This window comes from Balaenoptera musculus, chromosome 11 (genome assembly GCF_009873245.2).
Source record: "Balaenoptera musculus isolate JJ_BM4_2016_0621 chromosome 11, mBalMus1.pri.v3, whole genome shotgun sequence".
NCBI classification, from domain to species: domain Eukaryota; kingdom Metazoa; phylum Chordata; class Mammalia; order Artiodactyla; family Balaenopteridae; genus Balaenoptera; species Balaenoptera musculus.
In genome coordinates this window covers 70,612,641-70,637,339 of record NC_045795.1, presented here as the reverse complement: position 1 = coordinate 70,637,339, position 24,699 = coordinate 70,612,641, and the positions used below count along the sequence as shown (strand labels likewise).

Below are 24,699 nucleotides of genomic sequence, written 5' to 3'. Positions count from 1 at the left end.
AGATCTTGCCCTGCATTTGATGAAGCTTGGGCACCTCCCAGGCCATGGTCTTGTTTTCTGCATGATTCAGAGTAGTTGGTCAGTAATGATTTGAGTCTTTCATTAATGCATCCTCACCCCCACCGTATTAAGGATAAAATAATAGCTTCCTTCAATTAAACAGCCCATGAGACATGGACATTCGGTCTTTTCTCTGAAGCACAGATGTCAAATAGTGTCCTATAAAGTTTCAGGACCTGAGAGGAGATCCTTGGGCCTTTAACCTTAAAATTCCAGAACTAAGGGCCATATTTTGCTACCAGTTTCCATCTCGAGTTTGTTCCTAAATGATCATTATGGTGCATGATTCTTTTCATGGTTTATTTCCCAAAATAAGGGGGAAAGAGAGAGAAAGGGGCGGGGGGGGGGGCGGAGATAGAGAGTGACTACCGTTTGATTTTGGGTGCTGTTTTTTGTTGTTGTTGATTGAGTAGGACCTGGCCTGAAATGTCCTCAGGCACATGCTATTTCTGAGCTGTAATTATGCTTTTTAACCCACTCCTTTATGTCTGGGTCCTTAATATCCAAGCTCCTATATAATTATCAAGTTCAGTGTGTGGGAATGAGACAAATATTTTTTGCATGACTTTAGCCTATACATTACTGCAATGCCATGTTATTACAAGACATTTCGTAAACTCAGAGCTCTACTATTAACTCTCTCAACTTGAAAAGACCCAGCAAAGAGATACTCCCAATCTTTGGCCCATGATGCAAAACTCAGACGGACACTGACTTGATCCAGATGAGGGCCCTAGGGCTCTTGGGGGAGGATTTGAATTTGGCACTAGTGCATTGGTCCTGAGCCTGACAGGGACTTGGGAACCCTTCCTTTTCCATCCAACTGTATTGCATAGCTACAGCCAGGACATTCATTCCAATTGTGAAGGACATGCATTCTTTAATATATGATAGGGGCCAGGTTTGTTCGCTGTCTCTCCTGGAGGAAGTTTACTGTGCTAGTTTGCTAGACTAGAGAGAGATTGGTTAAGAGTAATCAGAATTTTAAAGGACCAGGCTGAAAGGAGGGGAGCTGTGGCCTGTTCTGGTTTTTGAAGTTCACCAAAATAGAAGACAACAGGAGTCTAAGTTCCCCAAGGTCAGTCTCAGGAATCTCTTCCCCTAAACTAAAATTATTTTGATACCATTCCCCCCTAATCTGAGAAACAACTTATATATCAGCAATTTTGTATACAGAGCACAGAAAATTTTTTATTCTTTCATTTATTATTTCCTGTCATTTATTAAACTTTCAAATAATATAGAAAGAAATAAAGGAGGAAGTCAACTCCCTGAAATTCAAGCACCTAACAATAACCGTCAGTATTTTGTGCTCATCTTTCTGGACTTTTCTCACATATGCAAGTATGTATGTGTGTATCCATATACACACATTCATATATGAACATGTTGTTTTACCACCTGCTTCACCGTCCATTCAACTGTATTTTGTGATACTCTTTCCTTCTGATGAATATAAATATACGTCACTCTTGAATGGCTTCTAAAGATTCTACTATATGAATAATGAATATTCAGTAATTTGATGATGTATGGGTATTTTGTTTAGTTCTCATTAATTGCTCCTGTGATCAACATCCAGTGAATATCCTTTTATCCTTTTCATTCCTGTGTATCTGTCCAACTTTCTTTTCAAGAGACTTTTAGACCCCAGGCTGTGCATATTTTGAATTTTAATAGATAGTGCCAAGTTGCCCTTGAAAATGTTTATACCAATTTACAATCCTGCCAACAGTGTACGAAAGTGCCTAAAGAATAGGGAAATTAACTTTCCCTTTTCTTAAGCTTTTCTAAATTTTACCCACCTCCTGAACATTACCACTAAGCGCTGAAGAGAAAAATGTGTTTATGAACTACTGTAGGTTTGATATTGATCCACACCCAGATTCCAGAACAAGTTATTCAGTCGGTGGTTTATGAAACTTGGAATAAAATTGATAATCTCTAACCTTTATTTGTTCACTAAGATTAGGTATTGCTAAACTCACATTGTTGTTTGGAAGGTTAATACAAAGGCAGGATTTCAGCTAAGCATTCAACACAAACGTGTGTGTGTGTGTGTGTGTGTGTGTGTGTGTGTACTTGTTACCAGATGATTAAACAACTCAACCCTAGGCAGGTTGGTTAGGGAATCCTGTCATGTCAGCAGGGAGGTTGCCAGAGGTGCCCAACTGTCACCATCGTATACAGCCTTTGATAATACACTTTTAGTATATGTGCTGCCGAAGCGAGCACAGATAATACACTTTTTGAAAGCGTGATGCCTCAAAGCTGGGAAGGTTAGCTAAAACGGTGGAAGACATGATTAGAATTGACAGATATCTTAGCAAGTTTAGTTAAGATAAATGTAAAGCAAATATTCAGTAATGAAAACAATGAAGTTTATATTTAGAATTAAAATTCAGGTGTGTGTGTGTGTGTGTGTGTATGAATGGCAGGGAAACTGCCACCAGGATATGAGTTTAATCAATTGCAGATTTGAATATTAGTCATCATTGTACAGCAGATGCTAAGAAATCAATGAAAGGTAAGAATGTATTGATTGTTTTAAAATAGTGTTTAGCACAGGTAAGGACACATGTGAAGACTTGGATTCAGACTCTGTTCAGGGAATTATTCTCTAAGAGGAGAGCTGTCACATTGTAATAACCCCATGTATGCTAGGGTACAGAGAGGGGACTAAAAGAAGTGGAGGCTGACTGGCTGAGAGGGCAAAGAATGGTCAGGCTACGTAAGCTAGAGATAAAGGGCATAACTGTATTTAAATGTCTAAAGACCTGGGTCCCCTCCAAAAGGCAGAATTAGGAAACTGCAACCAAAAAGCTCAAAATATGTACGGAGGAGGAGGAACATCCCATTTAAGCCATTTAATAAATTGTGTCATTAGGTACGGAGTTTCCCATCTCTAATGGTAACGCATCCCCCAGGGCTGCTATGCAGGGAATTCCTGTTTGAGGAAAGAAGGTTATATTAATTCTTTCCAGCAACACATGCATGATGAGTGGCATTTACATACCCAGCACTCTCCCACGGGTGGCCTAGACTTTGAAAAAACCCAAAGTCTTTCGCAGAGGAGTAAAGGACCGTATTGGCTGCTAACGCTAGGACTCCTGCTAATGGTCCACCAGTAACCACTAGCTGCTAGAGCTGTGGCGCAGAGGGAAGGGGACTGACTCTTTTTGCATTCCAAAACACCAACCAGCTAATATTTCCCCCTTTTCTCTCCTGCTTAAGTGAACATGTCAGATGGTAATGTGTTTGAATGATTGGGTTCCAAGGTATCCTCAAGTCTAGTCTGTCTGTGCATATTTCCTTCTCCTCCCATAGCCTGTTCTTATGCACTTTCTTCCCTTTTGTAGTTAGGTTCTTCCCTTCCTGAAAGCAGCTCCCATAAATTTCCTTTATATATACAATTATTCTCACAACCAATAAGAAAGTGTCCCCAACAACCCCCCAAAAAGTGGACAAAAGGACGTGAAAAGGAGGCTCCTCTGATAGTGAAATAGAAATGGCCAATAAATTAATGAAAAGATGCTCAGCCTCAAATTATAATAAGGGAAATATGAATGAGATACAGTTTTTCATGTATTAGACTTTTGAAGATTAAAGGGTTTGAAGAGATTCTGTGTTGGCACAGTGTAGGCAAAGAGGTGCAGACTGGAAGTTGACCAACATTTTTGAAGGGAAATTTGGTAATATCTTTCAAAGTTTAAAATGTGTATACTTTATTCTAGGGATCTCTACTGAATCTCTCTTTTCCTAGTACATTACAGAAACAGATATTACACATTTCAGCATCCATTCTTGTTGAGAACAAGCACATGAGGACAGGCAAAGCTGTTCTTTTGGAAGAGTATTCTTTCAGGCATTGTTGGAATAATGAAAAAGTGGAAATGACCCAAATGTTCATCACTCATTCAACTAATATTTACTGGTGCTGACTATGTGCCTGGCAGTGTTTTAGGCGCTTGGGATAAATCTTTGAACAAAATAAACAAAGATTTCTGCCCACTGTTTTAGTGCATCAATAGAGGACTGCATAGAATGGAATCATACATAACCTTTAAAAATGAGGTATTTCTACATGATCTTGACATGGAAGGATGGCCAAGACATCTTGGACATTTTATTTTTAAAGGTTGTGCATATTTCCTTGCTTGCATTATGCACAAAAATGTTCTGGAAAGACTGGCAAAAATCCTTAAAAGTGAGAGTGGATATTGGGGTAGGAGAAGGGGGAATTTAAAAAAATAAACTACTTTATACTATTTAATTGTTCATATCTAGCATGTTTGATTCCTATAATAGAAAAGTATAGATGTTATATAAAAAGAAGAAATTAGAAAGCTAAATCAGTAGTTCTGCTAGAAAACTAAGGCTCATATTTCAAAGAAGATGGAAAATTCCTTAACCTATCTGTAGGCATTGAGACCAAAGTGATAAGGTGTTTGATGCTGTTCAGACTGCAAGAATGGAAATTAATACCATAGTACTTTGGAATGCAAAATGAAAGACATGAGATGGGCCTGTGGTATTCCTGGTCATGGGCACGGTGGACTTGTCTACACGTGCAAATCAAATGGGAAGGCAGCCAGGGGCAGGGGAAGGGCCTGGGGTCAGCAGTCAAGTATTCTGGGGCTTTCTCCTGGGTTTGTGATTGACTAATGTTCAACCTCCTGGAGACTCATTCTCCCCTTCTGTAAAATAGTGAACTTGGAGTCACTGATTTAAGGTGTGGTCTAGCCTAACTTTACATGAATCTGGATTATTCTGGCAAGTCCTCATTTGTAGGAGAGAGATTTGAGATAGCTGCTGAAATCTCAACTTTCCAGTTACCCACGTCCACCTAGTGCTTTGAAGAAACTTTAGTTATGTAGTACTTTAGTATCTGTTTTTGTTTAGATTCAAGTTTAAATAATTTGGATTTTTTGTAGTTATGCTATTTCAACTCCAGGGTCATGGAAGACCAGGCTTTTTGGAGTCAACCTTAAACTGATAACTAAGAGAAATTGATTTTCAAAATGTATTCTTTTTTTTTTAATAGATCTTTATTGGAGTATAATTGCTTCACAATACTGTGTTAGTTTCTGCTGTATAACAAAGTGAATCAGCTATACATATACATATATCTCCATGTGCCTTCCCTCTTGAGCCTCCCTCCCACCCTCCCTATCCCACCCCTCTAGGTGGTCACAAAACACCGAGCTGATCTCCCTGTGCTATGCGGCTGCTTCCCACTAGCTATCTATTTTATATTCGGTAGTGTATATATGTCGATGCCACTCTCACTTTGCCCCAGCTTCCCCCTCCCCTCCCCACTGTGTCCTCAAGTCCATTCTGTACGTCTGCATGTTTACTCCTGCCCTGCCACGAGGTTCAGCAGTACCATATATATTTTTTTTTTTTTTAGATTCCATATATATGCGTTAGCATACGGTATTTGTTTTTCTCTTTCTGACTTACTTCACTCTGTATGACAGACTCTAACCTAAATGTCCATCGACAGATGAATGGATAGAGATGTGGCACATATATACAGTGGAATATTAGCTGTAAAAAGAAACGAAATTGAGTTATTTGTAGTGAGGTGGATGGACCTAGAGTCTGTCAAAATATATTTTGATGAATTAATTTGATGTGTTGGGACACACACACACACACACACACACACACACCAAAAGACAACATGAGTCAACACCCTAGGCATTTCCAGATGAAATTAGAATGTAATTTCATCCTTTCTGGAAACTGGCTTGCTTTCAGATCCAAAAACCCAGAAGTTCCACTTTGTCTCTTCTTTGGGGGTAAGATTTCATAGGAGAAGAGGTGATGGTTTTAAATGAGTTTTCATTCTTGTGTGCTGGGGGAATATCAGCCTGGAGGAGGATGTGAGGGGACCTGCGAATGACATGCCTGTGTTGTTTGTGTGTCTCTGGGAGGGTCTATGGAGACCTAGCCAGAGTGGAGCATGTGACGCAGACTCTCCTTCCATGTAGAACTAAATTGGTCCTAGTTAGGGTAAATTCAGAGTATCCCATATAAAACTAGTAAGGGTACTGAAATCCAAACGGAGGGAGGAGAGCACAGCAAGCAACTCAATGAGAAGATAAACGCCAGAGGGAATGTTTCATAGATTTGGTATTTGGGACACTCCACTGCCATTTCTCTCTTCCCATTTGTTTTTCAACTGATTGGAAAACTACTAATGAGCATGTTTACATTTTCTCCAGTTGTTTTACCCAAGTGTGAGACCAGCTGGGGAGAGGGGTTTGTTCCCTGTCCAAAGCCCTAGCTGTCTCTCCCTCTGTCTTCCTCTCACCCTCCGGCTGCCAGACCCCCTCTGCCCTGCCAAACCCCTCCTGGCTGTCTCACCAGCCCTCTCCCTGGGGTTCTCTCTGTGTTCAGCACTGGCCAGCAGCCCCACCACATGTTTTGCATTGCTCACACCCTCCCTTCTCTACCCGCTTTGTTGTCATTTGTTTTGTTTTGAAGGGGGTGAGGTGCAGAGGAGGTCTTGGGTTTGTGCCCTTCCACTCAGCTTCGGAACTGGAGCCGGCCAGGACTGCATTTGCTCCCATTTCTGCGCTGAGCTCAAAAGCCCCTGTAGGAGAACGTCCTTCTGTACTCTCACAGTTCTTCAGGATGCATCTGCTCCCTCTGAGCTGCTCTGAATTTCTAGCGTCTGCTCTCTGTAACCCAAGTCATTCTCAGTTGCTTTGTTCTTTCCTGCTGAGGAGGGTGTCTGAAGTTTCTGTCATTTTGAAAACCGCCTTCGCAAGGTTTTCCATGTCCTATGACATAATTTCTGTGAATTCTCTGTTGGATGTGGTTGTTATAATTTATTCAAATACATTTTATAGCAAACGCATAACTGTGAAAAAACCCCACTTACTCCCTGTGAATCATCTTGCATATCTCCAGGTGTGTGGACTCTTCTTTTCTTAGCCCTCCCTGTGTAAGACTCTCCGTCCCTCCCTGAAGCACTGCTGGGTTGCTCAGCCTTCACGTTGCCCTCAGAGTAGTCATTCGAGCTGTCAGTTTCCAGTCTGTGGGCCAGTTCTGTTAGGCCATACCCTAAGATAGTTTCTAAAATTCATTAGTTGAGGAGATGATTTGGTGATGCCAGTTCTGCCTAGGCCAGTGATAATAAATATTTGTTGGATGTATGAATTAAATGAAGACCTTTACTTCCCTTGTCAGCACAGTTTAATTTTTTTATTTTTATTTTTATTTTTTCTGTGTCAAACATATTTAATCAACTATAAGTGCAGTATTACATATAAAATTTCACTGGGTCTTGATTCAGAAGTATTGGGTTCTGGTCAGTTCAGCTCTCTGGGTTTTTTTGTTGTTTTTTTTTTTAACATCTTTATTGGAGTATAATTGCTTTACAGCGTTGTGTTAGTTTCTGCTGTATAACTAAGTGAATCAGCTACATGCATACGTATATCCCCATATCCCCTCCCTCTTGCGTCTCCCTCCCACCCTCCCTATCCCACCCCTCTAGGTGGTCACAAAGCACCGAGCTGATCTCCCTGTGCTATGCAGCTGCTTCCCACTGGCTATCTATTTTACATTTGGTAGTGTATATATGTCCATGCCACTCTCTCACTTCGTCCCAGCTTACCCTTCCCCCTCCCCGTGTCCTCAAGTCCATTCTCTATGTCTGTGTCTTTATTCCTGTCCTGCCCTTAGGTTCATCAGAACCATTCTTTTTAGATTCCGTATATATGTGTTAGCATATGGTATTTGTTTTTCTCTTTCTGACTTACTTCACTCTGTATGACAGACTCTAGGTCCACCCACCTCATTACAAATAACTCAATTTCGTTTCTTTTTATGTCTCAGTAATATTCCATTGTATATCTATGTGCCACATCTTCTTTATCCGTTCATCTGTCGATGGACACTTAGGTTGCTTCCATGTCCTGGCTATTGTAAATAGAGCTGCAATGAACATTGTGGTACATGACTCTTTTTGAATTATGGTTTTCTCAGGGTATATCCCCAGTAGTAGGATTGCTGGGTCATATGGTAGTTCTGTTTTTAGTTTTTTAAGGAATCTCCATACTGTTCTCCATAGTGGCTGTACCAATTTACATTCCCACCAACAGGGCAAGAGGGTCCCCTTTTCTCCACACCCTCTCCAGCATTTATTGTTTGTAGATTTTTTGATGATGGCCATTCTGACCTGTGTGAGGTGATACCTCATTGTAGTTTTGATTTGCATTTCTCTAATGATTAATGATGCTGAGCATCCTTTCATGTGTTTGTTGACGATCTGTATATCTTGTTTGGAGAAATATCTCTTTCTGTCTTCTGCCCATTTTTGGATTGGGCTGTTTGTGTTTTTGATACTGAGCTGCATCAGCTGCTTGTAAATTTTGGAGATTAATCCTTTGTCAGTTGCTTCATTTGCAAATATTTTCTCCCATTCTGAGGGTTGTCTTTTCATCTTGTTTATGGTTTCCTTTCAGCACAGTTTTAGAGTCTGAATTCTAATGTCTGCACACAGCCTTCTCATTTTTCTTTCCTCCTTTCTTTTCTTTTTTTCTTCCTTTCTTCCTTCCTTCTTCCCTCCCTCCCTCCCTTCCTTCCTTCCTTTTTTCCCAGCCTCCCTTTTTTTCTTTCTTTTTTTTTTTCTTTTTAGTTAAAAAATTGGGATTTGATTTTGAAGCTCACTTTCTAAAGAAACTCGTAACAGACCATGCACAGAATATGTCCTTAGTTAGTAGGAGAGTCTGGGGTTTTTTCAGAGACCCTCTATTGACTCTCTGAGTTGAAACAGTTTAGACTCAACATAAAATATGCCTTGTTTACCCAGGCTCTTCATGCTCTGCATACTGTTACAGTCCTTGAAGAGCTTGTCAGTGACAAGTAAGATAAATGAATGAAGAGGACTTTACAAGTGTTTAAAAGCTAAGTATAGCATGTGCTGTCCACTACTTAATTAAACAGACCTGTGCTAAACTAAGTAACCTTGTGGTGGAAACTTCTAGGGCCTTCCCTTTCTGCAAGACCCCCACCACCTCCAACAGTGCTCAGGATGTTAGAAATTTCTTGGTTGTCTGCAGTTGCTAATGTGTTAGCCTAGGTTTGAAACCATCGTATTGGTTAAAGCATTAAAAATTAGTGTGGATTGTGGATAATGACTTTTGAATTTATATTAGGGCTTGGTCAGTAATATGGACTCCCTTGGGGCTCGATCAAGATTTTATAATGTGTCTGAGTTTCATCCTTTTCACAGAGAACTTTAAAAAAAAAAAAATGAGCTGCTTCTCTCATCAGCTCTGATTGGGGTCAATGTCCAGTGAGTCAAAGCCCATTTCCAACTCAATCTTAATTTTTATAATAAAGGGGTCAGTCTTTATGAATCTGAGCAGTAGGGTAGAGTGGTTACTTAGGAAGCTCTGGCATCATAATCCCAAATCTATCATTTGTATGAACTTGGGTAAGTTTCTTAGTCTTTCTCAGTTTCTTTCTTTCTTTCTAAATACTACCACTGCTATTATTTATTTTACTTTGACTTTCCCTTTTTACCCATGCATTACAAAGGCATTTTTCTCAAACTTAACCCACAATCTCAGCTCGCAATATTGTTGCAAAGAAGGCAAATAGAGCTGTCATACTGGTAAGCCTCAGTTTTTTTATCTGTAAAGTGGGGATAATAGCAGTCTCTAGTAGGGCTGATAGTAAGGTCATATGCATTTGAGTTGCTCTTGGTTCTTATGGGCTTCTGCCCCTGTGATAGCAGCCATTGAAGATTTTGAATATGCCCCTCCCCCGGCAGCCTACATCAGAGCATTGGTGTGACTGACTAGAAGAGATGACAACAGCAAAGTGCTGTGCTTGGCACACAGCAAGGGCTAGGAAAGCCTAGTTATTATCACTGATATTCACGGGAGGCTCTGTCTCACAGTGCCAGCCTTCTTTCTGCTACTGTTAAGGATACTAATCTGTACATCATTAGAAAAGTACATAGAACTCTTTCTCTATAAATAATTCTGCCCCCATGGGCTGCATTGGGTGATAGCAGAACAGAGGTGGTGATATTCTCAGCTATAATTGCTGCCCATAACCCTTTGGGGAATTCCTCAGGTTCCTAAGGTGACAGCAGGAAGTACTTTATCAGAATAATCTCCCTCCCTTGCTTTTAGAAGGGAAAAGAAAAGAAAAACTACAAAAAAAGTGCAGTAAGGAAAAAGAACAGGTCATCTATTCATGTGGAGTTTGGTTCATGCTAAAACATTCTTTCCTCTCTTGCCCATTTTATAGTTACAGGAACTGAGGCTCATGGAAGAGTGATTCAGTTTGAGTCACAGAGTGAATATTTGGCAGAAACAGTGTTCGTGCTAGGCCTCTGTTACTTGCCTAAGAAAGGTGAGAGATCTATCTCCCTAGGTAATGAGAACTCTCAGAGCTGTCCAGGAAAAGGCCTGGTAGTCACAGAAATGTTAGTCCTGTGCAGATCTTAGACTTTTGCTGAGATTTCCACAAAAACAGACACAGAGACAGGGATTTGGTGCAGGTAGTAGTTTATTTGGGAGGTGATCCCAAGAAGCATGGTGAGAAAATTGAGAAGTGATACAGGGAAGTGAGAGGCAGATAAAGATGTATTAATGGGTGGTTTCCCAATGTAGTCAACCAGGGCTGCACCCTGCTGGGGACCTACTGAGAGATTCTGGAACACACCATAGTATGGTCCCACTAAGGGACTGGGATACTGGTTATTTATCCATCACCTCCCTCCCTCATAGATTGAGGGTTTTTCTAAGGGCATGAACTGCCCAGCTCTTTTGTCTGTCCTGTTCCCTGGCGAAACCTGACCAGAGGAAGACCTCACGCAGAGAGAGGTACAGGGGCTTGAGTTGGGCAGATAGCAGCACATCCAGGACTGCCCATTCAGTCTACAGGTGCCCTCCAGGCTGGAACAAGAGGGTACGGGAGGGGCACTGACTTCCCTATAACAATTAAAAATAAAATAAAATAAGGGTACTTAATGAGTAGGTACAAAAATAGCAGCCAAACCGTCCGTGGTGACTACTAATTTTCTGTCTATAAATAAGGACTAAAGGAAAATGGCTTCAGCAAAGTTGGGAGGGAGAGTCTCATCAATGTCCTGTTTGGCTGCAGATGGATGGCAGGAAGGACTGATGAGCTAAATGAGTCGGAGGAGGTCAGAGCAGTTTTCAAGGCAGGACTGACGCTGCAGCAGTAGATTGTATGGATATTTGTAAATACATAGATGTCCAGAGCCCGGCCCATTTTCCCAGAGATGTCATAGTTTGACATGTGTGAGCATATGGCTATGGCTCTTCTTAAATTCTTTCCAGAATGCCCCAAGCAGATAAGTTCTGAGAAATAAGATAGGAATTATCATCTCAAATATTTTTCCTGCTCTCCGCACATCCAATAAAGGAATGAGGAAAGCACCTCCCCAACACACACACATACACACACATGTCATGTTTTGGGTTCCAATTCCCCTCATTGACCTATTTTTCCGCTCATGGTGATCAGAGAGTGAGTTTACCATGGAATCTCCCCAGTCCACTCTTCCTTATACCCATGTCCACACCAACTTTCAAATCTTGGCTCAAGGGACATCTGACCCATGGAGCCTTATTGATGTCACAGCCCTTAGCTAGAGGGGATTTCCCCTGCCTCCAGACACTCATGTAAACCAAGCCTTTCTCCTTGTTTTTCTTCTCATATTGTGTTATAGTCCATCCTCTAATTCCTCATATATTTATCTTTGCTTTGTTGCATGCATCCGGCCTGTGACCTTACCCTTCATACACTACCGTAGGACTCTGGAGTCAGAAACCTCGGTTTAAGTCCTGTTCCTCTACTCACCAGCTGAGTGATCATGGGCTTGGTTTCCTCATCTGTAAAAGACAGATCGTAAGAATAGCTATCTCAGGATTCAATGAATGCATTTCTGCTCAGACACTTAGCCTGGCACATAATTGTTCTCGTCTTTATGGTTGCAGGAGTTTCGTAAGTGTTGAATGAATTTCTGTGCAATGTCCACAGTAGAAGGTGTCCCTCCAGTGATTCGTACTTACTCCCATAAGGGTCCCTAATGCAGCATATTCCCCTAATAGTTTCTTCACCCTCCTGCTTCATTTTGTCCTGCAAGAGTGACCCAACCACTGGAACCCAGACTCCACTCAATTATGATTCATTGCCGTGTGGGCCTGGTGGATGTTCAGGAAATCCCTTCCCTTTTCACTGTTCAGTTGTTGTCTGGTTTTTTCATCTTTAGCTCAGAGACAAGAACTGTTGACCTTGCTCTAACTTCACAAAAACATGACCAGAAGAAGAGTTCTGGACTATTTCGGATTTCCCTGGCAGGAAAGAGGGAGAAAGAAAACCTGAGAGAAGAAAGTGTAATTGCTATTGTATGGTATTATCTCCATATCCCATAGCAACAAATCTTATTATATATTTTTTCTTATTTAAACCATAGTCATGAAGGTTTTATTGTTAACTTGATCCAGATGACTGATCAAAGCATAGTGCATTATTGCCACCTTGCTAAAATATTTTTAAAGGCAGCTTTAATGTTACACTTTTATAGCTACATATTGCTATTAAGGTATTGAGTCTATTACTAGTCAATCAAGGATTTTCATTTTGTTTCAAGAGCTCCTTGGATAAACTCTTCAGAAATGTCAAGAGAGATGGAGTGTATGACACCTTTTCACAGATGGTGTTCATCAGGGATTTTAGTTAATGGATACAGTTTCAGTTTTCCACGGTTGACTTTTGGTGCTGATGAAAGTATTATAAAGATTCCTGCTCTTCCAAACGCTAGAAGATAGGAAGGAAATGAACCCCGTAACACTCCCACACTCTTTATTCTTAGTGATGTAAGTACCCAAAGACAGGGAGTATTTCAGTAGGTCCATTTTATTCAAGAACAGAATATTTCTCAAACAAGAACAATTTGACTTTTGTAACAGCTCCGAAACTATACATTTATCCTGCTCTCTCACTCCCAAGAACAACAACAACCAAAAACAAATGCACAATAGGGAAGGTTAAACTATCACATGAAGAGTTACATACTCACCTGGCTCATCATAGATGCTAATTGTGTATTTTTTCCTTTCATCCATTCAGAAGTGGGCTGTTCATGCCTTCGTACATTTACACATTTATTCCACACACATTTACTTGCTATTTATATACCAGACTCTGTGCTGGGTGGTGAGTCCAAGGGTAATTCACACCTAGTGCTTCCTTCAAGAGAATTTCAACCTAGTGGCGGACAAAGCCCAGAAAGCACGTGACTATTTACCAATTCATTGACATAAGTGCTATGATGGAAGCGGGTGGGGGTAGGTACAGAATTCTGAGAGAGGCAGTAGAGGGGCACTTAATCCCTTCTGGGGTGGACTTACTGAAAGTGGTTCTGGAGGTGATGGTGTTGAAGCTAAGACCAAAAGAACTAATGAGTATAACCCAGGTAAAGGGGGAGAGGATAAAAGGCATGACAGGGCCAGAGATCAGCCTGTCCCAGGGCAGGGAGGGGAGGATAGGCGGCCGAGAGGTGAACAGCAGTTACCTCACAAGAGCTTCACAAGCTACGGAGGAGATGGGGCTCTTTCCTGAGGGCAGTGGGGAGCCTCTGAGGAATCTAAAGCCAGGTAGTAACAGAGGTCTGATGTCACTCTTGACTACAGATTGTGTTCAATGCGAGGCAAGAGTGTAGCAGGAGAACTGTTAGGAACCTATTGCCCCAGAGAAATAAGGTGGCGCCTGGAGGAAAGAGGAAGTAGAAAATGAAATCTGATGAGATTTGTCTCAGCAGTCATGACATAATACAGTAAAACCAATATAACACAGTTAGCCAAAGGTGAACATGTCAGGTCAGCAGTTTGGAAAACTCTGAAAAGGAAATAAAAATGGGCTTCAGTGAATTACTAAATGAGGCCATGAGTTGCCAAGTGCAGAGCTGTGGAAAGCTATCTAGTTCCAACACTATATTAGCTTTCCTGGGATTTCAGTTATGACTGCCCAGAGGATTTGCTGTCTAAGGCTTTGTGGTGGGCACCTTGTATATCTATCTGATGGCTACAGGGCTGTGAACCATCACCTGGTAAACGTGTCTGGAAATAATTGAGCAAATAGTATCCTTGTTCCAATCCTTCTTAAAATTGTCTGCAGTTTTTCTTCCATCCACCTTTAGGGAATGTTATTCATGGCTTCGTATCCTTCTAGACCATTCTTGGTGTGTTAGGAAACGAATATAATTGGGTGGAGATGAGGATAGGTAGTGTAGAATGAAAAAATTTTTTAAGAGATCCATTTCCAATTTGACAATTAAATGGGCAGGATTGGCCAAACTTTTCTACGGAAGGGAAAACTAGCAACCATCCTGTAAGAAGTCGGTCATAGTTTAGGGGACGTGCTACAAGCAAGATAAATAAAAATGGTCTAAAATATCAGGCTAAACTCTCATTTTTCATCTCCATTTCACACTCTTCTCTTCCAGCCCAGACTAATCAAAAGAAGCCTCTTCCGCTCACAATTGCTCTGTGTACATTTCCCCCAGATCTGGTATTCACATGAACAACATGGTTTATTTATATTTCAGCACCAAATTGGAAAGATGACATCATTCATTTACAGTCTTTATCCCATGACATGCCTATTCTCCAACACCTCATTTCAGCAGACACATTTAGGACTGCATATAGCATCTTGTTTAGCTTGTACATTCTTTTATGGGATACAGTTCAAAGGTAGGGAACTTTAAGCTTGTCGCTGGTAAGAAAATAATCTCATAAAATCACAGGAGCTTCCCCAAAGGATAAGGGCATTATGATGTTTACAATAGCAGAGTTATTATTTGTTCATTTAGGCTTCATCATTCATTCTTGGGCGAGTCCCTTCCTTCTTGACCATAGCAGATCTTACAGCTCCCTTCAGACTTTCAGAATTCTATTAGAAGAAACAATTCCAGATTTATTAGTTCATGAGTTCAAAAGTATAGGCTCCTGACACTACTGGAATTTTAGGTGTAAACGCTGAATTTCACAATCTCGTGTACGAGAGATTCCCGGTCAGGGGAATCTCAGCACTTGGTCGGCAACAGCTCCACTGACCTGCTCTTTCTCACAAGATGTAACTTGTCCATTGGGTCTTCTGACACTTTAAGTGGACAAGTGAAGGATGGAAATGCTATCAGCTGCCAAAGGTTGCCTGAGATTTTTTAATTAGATTTTTAGGTGGCTCTTTCCCTCTACTTTTATTGTTTTTATCCATACACACGCATGTTTTTACGTCCACTCTGGGGCCTTTCAAATACCGTACACATTTTAAAAAAATGGAGTGAGTAAATCATGAGACATCCTCTGTCACATAGAATTGCTATGTGAGGTGTTTCCAAAACTTAACAGAACTGAAGCATTTATGAGAAGGCTATTTCTACCTGTTCGGCTGTTTGCCTTTTTTGCTAGCAACACGGCTAAGAGAAAAGCCTAGCGATTGAGAATTGGAAGGCCCGGAAAATCTCCATGTTCTATGTCAAGAAAGAGACTCTGGGGGCTGAAATCTATGCCTTGATTTCCTAGCTATAAGTGAAGATAGTAATAATTCCTCCCAGGAAAGTTTTGAGGTTAAGTTAGATCATACATGAAAAATACTATAAGAGTAGACTGCTAGGTCCAGAATTATTATCAGAGTATTATTTATATTACATAGTAAAATTCCAACTGGCTGGAGGCTCTGCCAGCCTCTGACTTCCAGCTCTCTTAAAGTGCTGATGGCTTGGTGTCATGAGCCACCAGTGGTATTGTTATGGCAACTCATGAGATGGCCTCAACTCTTAGTGACCTTCCCTGGCTAAGGACAGTCATGCAGCTCGCCTCTAGAATGGCAGCATCGCTCAAAATTATGGCCCCTTCTTTCTTTCAGTCACTGTTTGCAACAGCATGCATAATGTTATCTACATCTGCTTGGCCCTGTGTTAGATTCTGGAGAGAGGCAGATGAAAGAAACAGCCTCAAGTTTACTGACAAATGGACAGATAAATCGGTGGTTGGAGAGGGGTGGTAAGCAGGAGGCACACGTCACCTGCTCTCAAGGGTGGGGTCAGGAAAAGGCCAGACGCAGAAGTTAGAGGCAAGGGAAGGTGGCTGGGGGAGGTGTCACAGGCAAAGGCAACAACATGTATTAAGAAGGAGAAGTGTCTTCCAGTAAACAACGGCAACAATAATAGTAATAGTAGCATGACTTTTATTTCAAGCCCATTATGTGCCAGATCCTGGACTGACTTGAAGTCCATCATATCATTTTCTCCTTAGAACAACCCCAGGGAAGGGGGTGCTATTGCTCCCATTTTGAAGTTGAGGAAACTGGGGCCTAGAAATAGTTAACTCTCAGGAGACCACGTAACCAGCAAAGAGGTGGGGCAACACTTGACCCCAGACGGCCTCATCTCCAAACCCACACTTGTCGTCTCTACATTTCCTGGCTTTCTGAGCTGGATATCTTTATCTGCCTTTTTCCATGGTCTTTAGGCAGTTTTCTAGATTCTGTGACCCTGTTAGGTCGATTGATCGTTGGTCTCTTTCTTGCCCCACATAATAAAACAGTACAATTCTGTGGCCCTTGGGGTTTAACTATGACACCTAGTTGTCTCATGTGACAAACATAACAGGGAGTAAAGCTCTCTTCCATCAACTTCTCTTTTTTTTGCTTAATTTCTTCCAAGAACAATATCAGTTAAAATGTCCATAGAGTGCCCTTTCCCTAGAAGTCATCATGGTAACAAACCATCCCCATCAGTATTTTTGCGTTTGGCAGCTTTTAAGTGGATTTCTCTGCCTTGTCTTGCAAGGCCACTGTTTGTCTGTAGTTCTCTGTCTCCATCCAGGCCTTTTCCATCTTGTCATCCAGGGCTTCCCTCTCTTGCTTGCTCTAGAGTGTAGGATGTGACCATTGACAGTATGTGATTGCAGGCTTACTCTGGATCTCTGTGATCGCTTGATAACATAAAACAAAGCACTTTCGTATGTGTCCATTTATTGCCTTTTAAATCTCGTGGGGGAAGTACACTTATGTCTCTGAATGGAGATCCAGCAACATAGTGGCTTCAAGGATGTGACAAAACCTCTTTCGCCAAAGCTCATGGCATGGTGCATTCTTTGTTAAGTTTCAATGTAACTAAAAATGAGAACTGTTCCTAAAAAAGGAACAAAGGGAGCCCTATAGGTGCTGTAATTATGCCCCGAGTCTCTTTGGCTGGTGTTCTAGCTCCTGATGGAATCTTCCCTGGTTTTTGTTCTGTGCAGACCCAGAACAGAATGAAGCTGATGGCGGACAGCTATGATGAGGACCACCACCACCACCACCACCACCACCACCACCACCACCGATCTCCTGGGAGGTCGCAACATTCCAATCACAGGCCCTCTCCTGACCAGGTCAGTTTCATTGCCGCTTACCTCCAAGACCCCTTTTACCCTTTGGATATTTTAAGATAAAATAAATAATCCTCAAGAAATAATAAACAGCATAAAGTGATACGTTCTTTGAACTGAAACTAATAGCTTTGGTATTTATTTCCATCACTCAAGGAATCTAAATGTTTTCCTTTCTCCTTCCTCTTTAAGGTTTTGTCTGTTCTTGTTTATGTTATGCATTTTCTTTCCTCCTCTCCTTTCTTCTTTCATAGATATGTAGTCTGTTGCTGGCTCAGTATCTAATGGTGGCTTACTCTGGAATGTCTCTTTCAGAGTTTTAAGAGAAAGCATTTTGTTTCCATGAGCTTGGCAATCAGAGAAGCCTTGAGTTTGGTGAGGACAGTCCTAGAAAATTCCTTAGTGATGCAAATTAAAAGTGGGGTAAAACAACATGAAAAGAAATCAGTTTTGCTTGCATTTTAGCCAGTGAAGTCAAGGGGTCCAGTTTATTTGATTTGGACCCTATCTTCTCCGTTAACTAAGTAAAGAAGTGAAGAGATGGATTGACAAAAACACAGCCCTCTTGTGGTTTTCAACGATATTCACATTCACCCACCACATGCAAAAACTATTTATGTTTAGCATTAAAACTCTTGAAGGTAAATTTTGTGGAAATTATGAAATTAAATGCAAACTAGCAGGATAATATAGTCAATATTGACAGTAATTCCTCCTTTATTGTACTATGACCTTTTTTTTAAAGTAGTTTAACTTATACAATAAATTTTAAGAGGGATGGGGTCATAGGTAATAGAATGGAATCATCTGGGTAAATGTGAATGCCTTTGTTCTATATTTCTAAATATGTGAGGGAAGGGTTTATTTGAATTACCTGTGTGAGTAGGGGTTTACCTGTTTGTTGGAGGAACGGGTGCTTATTGTACTCCTAAAATTTTTTTTTCAGATGGCTCTGTTTCCTTTTTACCTCATGTCACTCCATCCCATAGGAGAAGTTAAGATTCCAAGTCTCCAAGGTGTTTTCCCAGTAGTACAACTCCAGGGGGCACCTTTTATATAGTACACAACATAAAATATACCCCCTGGAGCTGTGCAGTGAGGTAGCTCCAATCGGAGGGCTCCTCGCCCCCAGCTTGGCCCTATCCTTGTACTGGGAAACATTTGCCCTCGGAGACCTCAACCCTGGAGAAGATGTCCACACAGGACATCTTAGTTTCTGAAGCCAAGTGCAGAAAGGCACCAGTTTATGTCATTAGCTCTCAAAAATGGTTCTCAGTTTGGAGATCAGCAAAATGGAGAGAGAGATTAACTTTATGTCATTATCTCGTATGTCTGTGGTTTGGGTCTGATTTGGTTTTATTTATTCAGTTCTCATCCCTCACAACCACCACCACCTCCCCACACTCACCTGCCCCAGTATACCTGGCATCCTGCTGACTAATCCATTCTCACTCTTGATCCCTGCCCTTTGCTCCTTGACCTTCTGCCATGAGGTGTAAGTGTAAGGCTTTATGGGTGCTAGAAGGCCACCCTGGAATTTCCCCCAGAGAAACAGGAACAGAGAACACTATAGGGACGGAAAGAAGGTTTGGAAGCAAATTGGGGAAGTAGTTTGCACGAGCACCTGCTGAGATAACAGTCTTGTTTCATCACGGAGACACATACACTAATGTGTCCTGCTAGAAACACGGCACCAGTTCAAATTTACCTTCCTTGTGAATGATATTTTTTTACAAAAGTTAGTCTCCGGATACCTTTCCAGAGATCTTTAATTATTAGACTAGAGTACTTGCCTGTTTGGTTGACCCTCTTAAGTTTGTCTACAGACACTAGAGGTTGTCATGGGGCAGAAATAATTGCTCAGGGGTGGTGCCCTCCACAGAAGAATTAGCATTTCTTGAGGAATGTCTGACTAACATACGTGGTCAGGACCTCTGGTACACATTTCTCATTGGCGCTGTTAGGAAGGTGGTGATGACCCTCCGCTTTCACATTCTCCATCTCAGTAACTATGTAAGCAAGCCATGAACATAGAGGCAGAGAGCCTCATCCTCTTCTACAGATGAAAAATCCAGGCCCTGAGAGCAGGGGGTCCTCAACTGACTAGAGTCCTGCTGCTGGGTCTTTGCTCATTCACCCGATACTTGGAGCACATGTTCCACGCCGGCCACTTTGCTGGGCTTGGGGAAGAGGATGATGGGTAATACCCCTGTATTCAAGGGGTTTGCTGTCTGGTTTAGAGCAAAAGTCTGATGTCTCATTCAGTTCTGTTCAGGATCTTGTCAATCAGAACAAGACAGATAACAGGTAGTTATAACTTAATTAGGGGGCCCATGACTTAGGAACTGCAGTGGGGTTCACTGTGAAAGTGAAATACCCTTAATCAGAAGGATAGCTTTGTGGTTTTAAACTGGAGTCAGCTAGGCTGTAAAGTTCCCTTGGTGCACTTTTTCAATCAGAGAAGGAGGCTTAAGTTAGGAGCCCTGGTAGGAATAGGCTGACTCCAATGACGGAGATGGCAAGATCCCCTGGGCTGGTTGCCCTTTCTGACTAGGTATCCCAGGTCTTGGACAGTGATGCCTTCCCCTATACAGGATTTTGAGATTCATATTCACCAACTCATCTATCAATATGTGCACTGTTATAAATCTAAGTAAGTCCCAGACTGTAACAGTTATTGAACAGCTGGGAAGTCTTTCCCAGTTGATTGCAAAAGCTACACATAATTGTGTAAGTATATATACTAATATGTATGGAGTGGAACTACTTCTTTGGAGAAAGTGACAGCTTTATATCAGTATGTGACAACATTAGAGTCTGAATAACGGATTGATTTGGATGAGATTTAAACTAAACGCTCTTGATGTTAATTGAACTGACTTAAAGGGGAAAGGTCTCTTCCAGGGATTCCTGATTCCCTGCCCATGAATCTTCCAGCCCTGACCTTCCTGTGGTCATGAGGCTGACCAACTATATCTTCTAGAAGAGGGGCTACAAAATGTTGACATTGCCTTTTGAGCTTTATTAAGAGGTCAGATACATGTGAAAATGAAGAAATATAAAAAATCAGCCACTTTTCTACTTTTCCAGAGAAACTCATTTTTCCTTAGGAAATTCAATTTAAGTATTGCCAGGTACTTGCAGAGTTAGATTCTTTTTCCATTTCTTCCCTATCCCTTTCTCCTTTGCTATGATTTTGCTTTCTTGGGAGAAACTGAATCCAAGGGTTATAAGTCTAGACTGGGATTTCCCAAAGTAACGTTTGGAACATTAGTCCCATGAGGAAAGTCTTGAAATAAAGATTTGGTGGGCAAAGAATTTTGGGAAAGTGCTGTGTATTATGACACGATCTTGGAGAGTCTCGGTACAATTAACAGATCAAAGGATCTATAAAGCCGTATAAGAAAGAAAGCTCTCCAATTTTATTTAACCCAGCATTTCCCAGATTTATTTGATCATGGAATTTTTTTTCTTCTTCTTCTTTTCTAGTAACATCTGTGCTCTGAGAAATACTGTTCTCAGAGTATCAGGTGAAGAAAGAGACTGCCCAGTTTAAAACAGGGCTGATCCAGTTTCCACCAGTGTTTTTCACCAGAAGGTGAAGTTTTGAGGCAAATTTTCCTTATGCTTTGCATAGCAGAAAATGAGAGTGTTCATTTCTTAGGATAACTTTTTTTCAGACTCTAACATCTGAGAATGAGTTATCCCACCAAAAAAATCAATAGATTGGAATTAAGGGAGCCATTACAAGAATGAGGACCCAGGAAAATGAGAATAATCATAAATACATGGCTCTTCAGAGATTGAAAATGAGTGTCATAAGGGGAAGAGAATATGGAGAACATGTAAGAGAAGTCAGTGGGGTGTGGCAGTCCAACAGCCTAGACCCCCTACCCAAGAAAGGAACAGTTAATATTTGGTGGCCTGTGACCCCCAGGATAGCCACAGTCATTGAATATGTTCAAGCAGAACATTCAGAGAAACACCAGTAATGCCTTAGGAAATCCTTCAAACCAAGAAGCGGGCACAGAGGCAGACAACAAATATTTCCAATGACACAAGCTACTGGTGAGCTTTGAGAAATAATTAAGACCAAAGAATAAATAGTACATGCTGGAGACTCATTAGTGATTTTATCTTATTGAAGTTACCGAGTCTGACTGATTTTAGAAAAGCTCAGTGGAAACGCAACTTCTCCTAAATGCCCTCTGTACCTGTCATTGTCACTCTCTGTCATTTTCTTTATAAGTAGCATCTTTCCTTGTCTTACCATATGCCAAGAGTTTTTACTTATTTTTCTAGGCATCGTATGCTTTTTATAGCCATATTTCATTAATCTCCTTCCAGTGGCTCCCAGGTATGGACTAATAACCCCATGGATAAGAAAAGTATGGCATCAGGGTGAACACCACACTTCAGCCAACTCAAAATGCCAGGCTTGTTCAGACTGCCCTTTGGCTTCCAGGACTCACACTTCTGTCCTTGGGTCTTGAGTTGGATGTTGGGTCTTTAAGGACCTGGATCTAACTGCTTTTTTGTGTGCAAAATGCACCTCTGTTTGGTAAAGCATCTGTGGTTCTGATTCTAATTTGTGGGGGCCTAACTGGCAAAAACGTAAACATTCTTTTTGGACTGGAAACCCCAGAATATATGGCCACTTTCCAAGCCTAGAGCTTCCCTCTCCTCTCTCTCCCTCTTTCTTTGAATGGAAATTCTCACTCACAGGGGTTGGAAAGATCAAGGCATTTTGAGCACCTTGAAGACTTTCAGATCCCAACTGAAATTTAAATTTCACATTTTACTTATAGAGATCTTACTTCTAAAGGAGGGCTGCGGAGTCCAGGAGCATGGAGGCATAAGACTTATTAAATTGATTAAGGAAATTTGGGGTCGTATCTTATGTCATATTCATACTCTTGGTTACATATTGCAAAGCACAGTCACACTTGTCTGGCCCACAGTAGGCACTTGATAAATGTCTGTTGAATGAGTTGTTCTCGTAGTACCTTTGGGAAATAGGGCAGATGGGAGTATCCCCATTGTACAGATAAAGACACTGGAGCTTAGAGAGGCTGTTAATTTTTCAGAGTCACACACCTGAAAATCAACAGGCCCAAGAGAAGGGCCTGAGTCTCTGAGTGCTGTACCCTGTGGGCAAACCTCCTTGGATGTCAGTATGGATATATTTATGTAACCACATGTATTAAATATGGTTGCATGGCTACAATATCGACTTCCTCTAGAATGCAAATGTGTGTTTTCCCTTTCCTGTCCAACTGTAGCAAATTTTCTCTTATTTTGATTTATTTTCCAAATTTGAATTAAAATGTCATCCCATCAGTTCTCTTCCCATTTGCCCCAGCCTTCATCGACATTATTTCCATTCTTCTGTTTGTGACCATTCATTTCATTCTCCCCCATTTCCCCTTGCCCTTTACTCTTCTCTATTCCTGCTGTCACTGTGCCAGTGAAAATGTGGCTTCTTACGACTCTCCCACTGCCCTAGAGTCACCAGAGTGAGATCCTCAAGGAGTAGAGAGCCTGGCACAGGGAAGGAGGGGAATTGCTCTAGGTTACAGCGGGCCCTTGGCAGTGGATTGCCAGGATCCACATTCTGTTGCTTACTCATTCATGAGCCTCTGTACACACAAGGCCTGGGACAGGTCAGGCCCCCAGAGCAAAGTAGAGGATGCTTCACTTGGCCCAGGGCTGCCATCAGATCAGCCAGGGCTATTGGAGTACTTTCAGATAGTGACCTTATTGTGGCAGAAGCTGGGTTTTCTATTTTGCATCCTCAGCTTTAGGGTGTCCACTCTGCTAATCTATTCCTAGAAATTTGATTGCCCTAATCCTAAATATTACCCACTCCACTTGGCAATTTCCAGAATCTGCCTGCAGATGTAAATAGTGATCTTTGGTCCATTCTCTGTTGCTCCTGTTTACTGTGTGGTCCCAGCATGTGTTGGCTCTCAGCTGAAACATGAGTTTGTACCACTGGACACATTTCAGAGCACTGAATGTCCACTTCCATTTTCTGCTGAAAATTCCTATAGAATTCTGCTTGAGACACATGTTGTTTTCCCACAAGCCATCAAATAACTTGTTCACTAGAGAACCCAGACCTAACTTTGGCTTTCTTTTCAAACTAGTGGTCATGAGACAGATATACAGATCGTATTGTAAGATATAATGAAATTATCCCAGTGATTCTCGCCATGCCGACTGCACCTGTGCTCTCTTCAAAGCAGCTGCAACGCTCGCCACGTTGGTTTTGAGATTTCTGGTCTCGAAACATGTCCCCTCTACCCTCTTCTTTCAGGCAAAAAAACCCATAAGGTAGAGTTAGTTCCGAAAATAAAAACAAGGTTCCTGCTCTCTCTCCTTCCCACCTCTGTCCATGCTGCATACTCCTGAGCTCCCAGATTGAATTAGTCAGTGTCCTGCAGAGCATTCGCATAGGAGGAGAACTTCCAGCCATCAGGTCCTCATGGAGGTGTGGTTGGAGGCAGGTGACATTTCCAAGCCCCATGTGTTTCTTGGCCCCAGAACTGTCTTGTAACCGCACCCACCCCCCTGCTTTTCTCTTCTTCCTCTTCCTCTTCCTCTTCCTCCCAGGGCCTTGAATTTTATGTTTGGTTAACAGGAGTTGGTGGAGTCTCACTGTCCACCCAGAGAAGGAAGAAGTCACAGCAGTTCCTCCCTGGGCCCTGTTACTTCTCAGAAAGCCAACTCAAGGCCCTGGGATTCCCCACTTGCCCTCTTTGTGAAATGCTGGTTGGGATTCTGTGATTGATGCCCTGCTTTCCTTGCACTTTCACCAACAGATTAGCCAAAGTGCAGCCCTTTGAATTCTAACAAACAGACGAGGGGTTTAACTTGCTCCATTGCCCCCCAGAAGATGGATTCTGTATATAGAGTTGTTATTCCTAGCTTTTGCTTAGGGAAGGAAAAAAAAAAGAATTTATTTTATGTTTTGAGGTTAAATGAATGTGGGATAAATGTATACATAGTGTCCTGTGTGTATATATGTATGTATAGCTATATGTCAGACGAACTGAGGACTTTTCCACATATGGAAGAATTTCTCAAGATCATGTTTAACTAGAAATTTCTGTCCCTAACTTCCCCTGAGTGCGTGTTTGAATATACATTGTATATACATATATGTATGTGTGTGTAAATACATTTTCATGTTTCCTACATA

General features: G+C 41.5%; 1 protein-coding gene across 4 annotated transcripts in view; it reads left to right on the top strand.

Annotated features, from left to right (window-relative positions):
- ERC2 (ELKS/RAB6-interacting/CAST family member 2) overlaps positions 1 to 24,699 on the top strand; it is a 962,898-nt gene that overhangs the window by 742,641 nt on the left and 195,558 nt on the right. For all 4 annotated transcript variants that reach the window (XM_036870128.1, XM_036870127.1, XM_036870130.1 and 1 more), the window contains one exon: positions 17,367 to 17,498. In XM_036870128.1, the coding sequence (XP_036726023.1) occupies positions 17,367 to 17,498 (132 nt within the window). The remainder of the gene's footprint in view (positions 1 to 17,366; positions 17,499 to 24,699) is intronic.